This window comes from Arachis duranensis, chromosome 9 (genome assembly GCF_000817695.3).
Source record: "Arachis duranensis cultivar V14167 chromosome 9, aradu.V14167.gnm2.J7QH, whole genome shotgun sequence".
NCBI classification, from domain to species: domain Eukaryota; kingdom Viridiplantae; phylum Streptophyta; class Magnoliopsida; order Fabales; family Fabaceae; genus Arachis; species Arachis duranensis.
Window position 1 is genome coordinate 7,794,013 of NC_029780.3, and position 9,305 is coordinate 7,803,317.

Sequence of the window (9,305 nt, forward strand, 5' to 3'; positions counted from 1 at the left end):
AACTATGTTAAATATATATTAGTATTAGCCGCAAAAATTATCCACTAAATTAAAATAATATATACATTAAAATACAAAATACATATTAAAATGAGTTAAACTATATATCTATTTATTTATACACAAATCCATAATAACTAAATTTGATATGCAAATATCATTTTTATTTGGAAGATTTTTTTTTAAATTATGCATTAATTCTTCTTATATTTTCGTTATATATATAGTAGTACTAATTTGAATCAAAATGAAAGACATCGTCAAGAACAAATTAATATACATATAATATAAAAGTCCACACAAGAATCCAAACAACCAAGAGAAATGAATATACTTAAAAATTAAAACTAAAATATATATAACGAACATAATAATATAGTAGCACTGCCTCTTCCCCATAACACATGCAAATCCAAGAACAAAAGAAGAACCAACCAAATCCCCAATAAATTGGGTAACATCACTAGAAACTAGGGATGACAACAATGAATATAGGTAAATATTCGCACTATATACCCTGTCATACTTTATTCTGTATTAACTTTTATATATTATATATATATACCAGAGCAGGTAAGAGTCGATTCATCAAAATCCTAACTCCGTTTCGTCTCGAACGAAAACTTGCTACACTCAAACACAAACAGTGACTGCAAGTTTCATGGCGCGAGAGCAGTGATTACCGATTGGGCAGAAGAAGAAGAAGCGCCCTGCCTTCGAAAGTGTGATCTTGGTGTTGCCATCTTTGTAATTTTGGATTGGTTTGCTTGAATTGCAGCTATTGAAGTCACTTTCGCACACTTCGTCCAGTTGGTGAAGCTTGGGGAATACTTGAATGCTTAATTAGTTATTTGCAAACAACAAATTTGGTCATTTTGGTATATAGGTTGTTATGTCTAGCTCTAAGTATGTATCATAAATTCATAATATGAGCTAGTTATGTTATAGATATACCGAAAATTTATATAATATTATTGAAATATAAATACCATCAAACGAATTAGTCTATTTTTTTTAAAATTTAACTTGATTAAATTCATAGATTATACGTGTGAATCTGTTTATTTTTTGTTTGTTCATGAGCTTTAATTTTTAAGTTTGGATCATTTATGATCGTTCTTTTAAGTTAAATCGGTTAATTCGTTTATTTTTTATTTTTTTAAAATATATTAGATAAAAAAAATCTAATTTTAGACAAAAAAAAGTTTTTGACAAAACATGCTATTCTTTTTTATATCAAAAACCTTATAGAAACAGTTTTTTTAGTGGTTCAGGTCGTATTTTTGGATTAGATTAGGGGGAGTATTGGAAAAAATATTAAATTTATGTTTTTTTTTGGTTGCCTATTTAATCTGTAGTCTAATTTATTATTTTTTTGGGTTAATTAGATTTAATTTGTTTAGTTCAAATTTTAAATTAGTCTAATTTTAAAAGTAAAAATACACCCATTTAAATAGATATGTAGGCTGACCTTATGACTCTAAACTATTTTAACAGTCCTAATAAATAAATAAATATATATACCAAAAATTTATAGAATATATATTAAAATATAATAAATCTTAAAAATATATAAATAATACACGTGTATATAAAATATTTTTGTTAAATATTACAAGCATTTATACATAATATTTTTCCTTTTAAAAATTATAGTTCTTTAATTATCTGTTTGCAAGAGAAAAATAAAGTTAAGCAAACATTTTTTACAGACGTTAAACTTAATCTAACCGTGAAAAATGAAAACTTGGAGATCAAAATAAGAATCATAATGCAAACTTGTTTAGATGTCATTCAATTGTTAAAAAAATATTTTTTTAATAAAAATAATATATTTTATTTTTTAGTGCATTTGATAAAATTTAATAATAAAGATAAAAATATTAGAATTTTTTTAAAGTTATAATTTATATTTTTTAAAGATTTTTTACTTAAAAAAATGTCTTTAACATAATAAATAAACAAAAAATATTTTTACATTATTGTATCTAAATATAATTATTAGATAAAAATATATTTTTATATTAGATATTTAATTATAAAATTATTTTTATTTTTAAAATTTTTTTTTATTTTTAAATTTTTTTTTTAAAAATATCACTTGAAAAAAATAATCTTATCGTAACATTTTATCCAAACAAATCCTAAAATAAAATTAAAGAAGTATAATATAAAATGTAGAAGAAAGAAGACTCACTTAGAGTATCACCAACTTTGAATTCTTTCCCTGTAGCCCATTTGGTGTAATTAACTTCAAGGGTCCATCCAGAGGCATCTCCAACAGTGTAATCTGTTGCAAAAACTGTTGGAGAAGCCAACAACAAAATCAAGAATGAAGAAGCAACTAATGCTAGAGCTTTATTCATGTTTTTATGACGAAATTTTGTAATAATCAAGAAAATTCTTCAAAGGAATATATAGCAATGAGAAGCTTTGCATGCTATGCTAGTATTAAAGAATAATTATTAAAAAGAGATAAGTGTAAATTTATAATAGTGATTTGATTCTCATAATATCTTGATTAAATTCTTTAATTGGTTTGTTGATAAATAAAATATTTAATTGACTACATTTTCATTTATTCAAGTTTATATATCAGCAATTAATAATTCTTAATATATCTCAATTACATCCCCTATTGATTCATTCTACATATAAAATTTTTATTTGTTTTTTTTTATTGCCAAGTTGTTTCTTTTTATAAATTAAGAGAAAATATGAAAAGACAATTATATTAGTGTACAATATGTATAATCGGATAAAAAAAATTAATTCAAATGATAATTAAGTTAATTAATTTTTAATAATTTTTAATTTTAAATTAAAAAAATAAGGATTTGCAATCGCAATAATTACATATAACGCAAATCCTCCTCTCGACATGTGACATGACTTCTTTAGGTACTTTCTTTTTTTCCGATCTCTTTCCTTCTCAATGGTGAAAGCTCCGTCAACAACATCAACCGATGCCGTCTAAAAGACCGACCAATGCCGCACTGCACCCTGCGAACTTACGAGTCACGCACTGTGGGTCATTCGGGCAGCTTCCCAATGTGCGGTCGAGCGACCCCCTCCGCAGCCGCCATCCATGATTTCCAAACAAGAAAAGCCAGCGTAAAATCCAAATCGTTATTGGTAGTATATCTGCAAAGTGTCAAGTGTTAAAAACCAAGGTTCTAAGAACCGGACCGGTCATCGAACCGCTTTAGTTACTGGTTCATTGTTTACTGGTCTAACCGGTCTAACTGTGGTTCAACAAAAAAAAACCGTTTTAGAATTAAATAATAAATAAATTACAAATAAGCACCCTATTACAACAGGCACAAGCACAACTCGCTTTTTACTTCTTCATAAAACATTAATGTGAACCATTTAAAAAGATCAAAAGTACATTAGCAACCCTAAAACAGCAACACCAGTATATTATCGAACAACAACAATGAAACAGCAACACATTATAAAACACTATAACAGTAACACCAGTCCATTATCAAAACACTAAAACAGCAACACCAGTACATTAGCAACATCATTCAGCAAGGCAGTGATGACACTAAACTAAAAACTAAAAACAGCAAAAATCATTACATTATACTACATATCAAATGTTCAAAACAGAGCATTCAGTAACCAAGCATTAGCATTAGCAAAGAAGTGATGACACTAAATTAAATAGAGCATTACCAAGGCAGTGATGAGTGATGACACTAAATTAAACACTAAAAACAGCAAAATTAGTACATTATACAACATATCAAAGGTTCAAAACAGAGTATTCAGTAACCAAGCATTAGCATTACCAAGGCAGTGATGTCACTAAATTAAACAAACCATTAGCAAGGAAATGATGACACTAAATTAAACACTAAAAATAACAAAATCAGTACATTATACAACATATCAAAAGTTCAAAATAGAGCATTCAGTAACTAAGCATTAGCATTAGCATTAGCAAGGCAGTGATGACACTAAATTAAATAGGCAAATTATTTTTTCAATGAATAAAAAGAGCAACTAATTATGGAAGAGAAAAAGAACATGAATATATGATTACATGAAATTAAATGAGGAAACAATTGAACTGATAAGAAGAAGTTGTGATAGATGAGTGATTTTTGAAAGAAAAAAGAGAGTGACCATTAGCATCTGAGCTACCAATTGTTTGAACAAGACCCAAGCACAAAGTAAATGTGCAACCAGAGACAGATACTTCATGTAAAATTGAACAGATATCCATAGACTCAAGTCTGCAGGTTCCATTAATAAAAATTGAACAGATATTATTTGTTGGTAAAGCTCCTTCTATGGTTAGCTCATAACTATCAGGTTCTGGAAACATTACTTCTTGCTTCAAGATTTCAGGATGCTAGCAATCAACATCTTCAGAGATACTAAACATATAGGAGCCAGAAATCAAATTGTCCTTAAAAAATAACATGAAAAACAGCAAAAACATGAAAAATAGGAACTCAGAAAACAAATAGCACAAGAAAAAATAGCAACAATCAAGAACAATAAGAATAAATACAGCAGTGAACAAACATCACCAATCAAAAACCATGAACAAACAGCAACAATCAGCAACAACAATAAACACAACACTGAACAATTAAATAAAAAAAATACATCTGAACAACAAAAACAGTTTCATAATTACTGTAAAATAAAATAATCTAAATTGCTCATAACAGAAAAATCTAAGAAAATTATTACTCATAACAGGAACAGCTCAATAATGTTCAATAATACTCATTACTCATCATCAGTAATAAAAACAAGTTTGCAATTAAATAATTGATCATGAACGAACAAACTAAATTAAATTGATTCAGGAAACCTAAGAAAACTCAAAACAGATAAGCAAGAAATTACTTAAAAAAAACCATGAACAACACAGATTCAGCATTTCAGATGAGGGAGAGGGAGCTCAGATCAGGGCTGAGCACTGGCGTAAGCTCAGCCAAAACAGAGGCCGAAGCGTGGTGAAACTGTTGATAACAGCAGGCTGGAGCAAAAACAAGGGCTTGAGGCAAGCTCGACCAAGCGACGAAGAGGGAGCACCGTGGCGGAAGCACAGCGATACAGAGGCGGCGGAAGCTCAGAACAGACGCGGAAGCTCAAAACTGACGGGAAAGCGAGGCGAGCAGACGCGTTTCGACGACCATGGGTGCAGTGCGGACGGCGGCGGTAGCGCGGTGGCAGTGACACAGCTTGAAGAAGAAAGTGGCTTTGGAGGCTAGGTTTTGTTGAGAGAAGGAAGCAGATGCGGTGAGTGAGAGAGACAGAGAGGGAGTGGGTCAGGACTCAAGAGGGTGTTTTATTTATTTTTTTTTGTTGAAAAGTGAAAACCGGCCGGGTCCCGGTTCGGCCCGACCGGCCGGTTCAACGGTTCATTGGTTTACAAATTAACGGTTTTAAGATACTAACCGAACGTCCGAACCATTATTGTTGCCGGTTCACTGTTAGACCGGTCGGACCGGCCGGTCCGGTCCGGTTTTTAGAACATTGTTAAAAACTATACCAAAAGTAAGCTTAAAAACTAACTCATCTTCAAATTTTTAACCCAAATTAAAAAAAAAAGAAACTATTCACTATTCTTTTTTCCTTTTCTACTTCCTTTTCTTAGTTGTTTTATGCTTTGACTTCACTTCACTTCTTCTCAAGTTTCTACCACTCCAACAGTAATTTTGACATTTTAATTCTAAAAAATGTCAAATATGATGGATGGTCAATTTACTGTGTATGTAAATGGTTATTTTAATTCTTAATTGGATAATTATTTTATTTAATTCGATTTAACTATATACAATTAACAAATGTTGAACAGTCATTTTACTAGATAGTCAGATGATTATTTTAATAATTACGTGAATAGTTATTTCATGGCCAGTGCTAACTTCTAACGCCCGAGAGGTGAGATGATTGATGAGAGTAAGATAGCAGACGGTTGGAGGGAAATGAAGAGAGTGTTTTAGTAAATTTCTTTAGTAAATTAAGGTTAAAATGATTAATTTTTTAAAATAACTATTTAGATTTTTTTTGTATTGAGCCAAATTTAAAACCTATTATACACATTATCAAGATTTCTCATTGTCTTCTTAACAGAGTTCATTAATTAAACTTCTAATAAATTCTATTATCTTTTTTCAAATAATCTTATACGTGGATAATTCATTCTTTAAATGAATACATATGCCGTCATTGTCAAATCATTACATAAGATATGTATGTATGTATCACAAACTTTATATTAGTATCTCAATTGGATTAGCTGTATTTGAAAATAATCAATTAAATATCTTTAATCCAATAACTATTTTCTTATCATTGGGTATTTCCATTATTTATTGTATTGGTTGTCCACAATGGAGTTTTTGTATTCATTTCCACAATAAATGAATATATTATTACTTTTGCCATAAACAAAAAATTATTTAGGTATATTTAGGATTTAAGATTTAAGATTTAAGATAAATTATTACTACATTCATCATCCTGAGACTTATTGAATGATTTGAGAGTAATTCTTTTTTTTGTGTTATTTTTTAAATAAATTATTTCAAAAGCAAGCAATCTGCCTCTTAATTCATCATAAGTCATTTGTCAGATGCCACTGCTTTTATTTATGATTATGGCTTTTGTTTTCCACTCTTTCGTGAGATTTCTCAGTGTTTTCTTCATTAGCACGGGTTCAGATTGGGTAATTTCCATATCATCTAAGCCGTTGATGATGATAGTGAATCTTTCGAACATTTCGTCAATAGATTCTCTTTCCTTCATAGAGAATATTTCGTACTCTTTACATAACAAGTCTATTCTGGTTTGTTTTACTTAAGCAGTGCCTTCGTGTGTGACTTAGAGCTTGTCCCAAATTTTCTTTACCGTTTTGCATCTTGATACCTTTCAGTATTCCTCGAAACTGATTGCACAATTGAGCATATTGACAGTTTTAGCTTTGAGCTCTATCTTTCTCATCATTCCATTCAGCCTCAGCCTTAGGAACAATTACACCATTAGTTCCTGTTTTGTTGGAACTTGGGGACCGTTTAATATGATCTTCCATATGTTGTAATCTATTAATTGAATAAAAATTTTCATTCTCTCCTTCCAATAGTTGTCATTCTTTCCATTGAAAAACGGATGTCTATTGTTGGATTGTCCTTCTATCAAAGTATAGGCCACCAGATTGGAACCATTGTTGTTTGCCATCAGAATCTTTCTTTCAAATTGCAAAACTTGATTTCTTTGAGACCAAGCTCAAATACCAATTGATGATTATTAGTTACTAAGAGAATAAGGGGTTGAATCTTAGCCTTCTTTTCTTCAGAATATTACTTTTGCCTTTTTAATGAAACTTAGGAGATATTTTTGTTTTTGTCTCGTATCGAGTTGAGAGACACTTTTTTTGTCTCCTAAATAACAAAAACAGAAATAGAATAGAGAAGAATGAGTGATACCCAGATATATCCTAGTTCAGCTACCTAGTGCAATATAGCCTGCATCCAGTCTCCATCACAATTATGATAGAATTTCACTAACTTCACAAGATTACAAACACCAATTTTTTTCTAGAATCTACCCAATCCTATATGGGACAAATCCAGATTCTAACTCAATCTGAGTTTGACTAGGACTCAACCTAACTTACAACAGCCAAGTGCTAACCCAACTTGTAAGAGAATCCCCACAGGATCATGAAACAAAACAGAAAGATGTACAAAGAAAATATGAAACATCTTATAACTTTTTCTCCAAGTTTAACTCACTGCCTTTTATCTCTTATTGACTTTTTCTTACAAATCTTACCATGTTTGCCTTTTCAATGAGACTCAGATAGACAAAACTGAGAAAAAGAAATACAACATGAACACCATGAAGGAGAAGAACTCAACCAGCTTAGATAGCTATGAGAACTGAATTTTGTGCTTTATTCTTACTCTCTTACCTTCAACCCTTAGCTGTTCACCCTTATTATAGAAGAGTGAAGCTTCCAAGGTTAAAGCAAGCTTCAAAACCCATACTGTCTTCTCCTTCATCAGAGCTTGCAGCGGCTTCGTCAGTGATGAGAGAGAGATCCAAATTTGTTGCATGTAACTTACTCCTTCTCTTTCATCCTTTTTCTTCAAATTTCTTCAATCTTGACCGTAGAGCTTTGCTTTGATCGCAAGTTTAGATTTAGACCGTAGATCTTCTGCTGTCTGGATTTGACTTTGATTTTTTCATGGTTGTTTGATTTGTACTTGAGACTTTATTATTTTTTTTTTGATTCTTTGGTGTAGCACAAATGAGGAAAGCTTTTTTCTTCTTTGTTGAGTGAGTGACGTGACTGAAGAGAAGGAGAGAGGAGAGAGAAGAGAAAATATGGCTTTCGACGAAGCTAAGTAGAATTAAAGTGGATTGAACTTGGATTTCAAATTTCTTAGAGTGTGGGTGTTGGTGACTTGGTTAAAGTGTAATAGATTTTGAATGTGATCACCAAATAGACTTGTATTGGACCAACACACTCTTGTTTCATTTTCTTAATTCATGTGGACTTGTTTATTTGTTTCATGGATCTAGATGATTAATTATTTTTCTGCACACCAAACCAAACTCATTAAACAAACAATTTGATAAATACATAATAATGTTTGTTCATCACTTGGATTAATTTTCAAACTCAATAATAATAATTATTTTTTAAATTTAATTAATGTTAGTGTATCAATATTCGTTAACATGCTTATTGATTAAATACTTTTATATAAATTAAATTTAATAAAAGTCAATATATTGGTACAATAGTATAAATTAGAGTTAAAATAAAAATATTAATGAGTAATTATTTTATTCTACTCTTTACAAATAAAGGTTAATATTTTTTTATAGTAAATATTTACAAATTTAATAAATATACACATCAATATATATTGGTATACTAGTATTAATTAATTTTAAAATAGATAATATTCGTTAGAACATAAAGATATTAATGAATACAATTAAAAATATTAATGAGTACTATAAAAAATATGTAAATATGGTATAAAACAAAAAAAAAATAAATATAATGAAAAAAATAGGAATAAAAAATAGTTAAGAGTATAATGTAAAAAATTTATAGTATACAACAATAGTCGAAATAAATAATAATACAACTAGAAAGTAAATTTATTTTTTTTATAGATATTCAATAAAAATAGATAATACTTTTATTTATGAAATATATTGTCTTATTATTTATAATGTATGTTTAATTATTTTTAGGTGGACACAACTAATAAAGTTTGAGGTGTCAAACGAATTTCAGCCATTTATAAATTTTG

General features: G+C 29.4%; 1 protein-coding gene across 1 annotated transcript; it reads right to left on the reverse strand.

Annotated features, from left to right (window-relative positions):
- Window positions 1-623: 623 nt before the first annotated feature.
- Window positions 624-2,366, reverse strand: LOC127741447 (blue copper protein 1b-like). Its single transcript, XM_052253863.1, has 2 exons — window positions 2,198-2,366; window positions 624-838 (listed from the first exon to the last, which is right to left on the reverse strand). The coding sequence occupies exons 1-2, from the start codon at window positions 2,364-2,366 to the stop codon at window positions 660-662; spliced, it is 348 nt and encodes a 115-aa protein (XP_052109823.1). The 3' UTR covers window positions 624-659.
- Between the last annotated feature and the right edge of the window lie 6,939 nt (window positions 2,367-9,305).

Excerpts from the sequence above, each read along its gene's own strand:
- LOC127741447 (XM_052253863.1), bottom strand. The coding sequence starts at position 2,366 with ATGAATAAAGCTCTAGCATTAGTTGCTTCTTCATTCTTGATTTTGTTG. Across the intron at positions 839-2,197 it reads CAAAGTTGGTGATACTCTAA|CATTCAAGTATTCCCCAAGC; the intron begins GTGAGTCTTCTT and ends TAACTAATTAAG.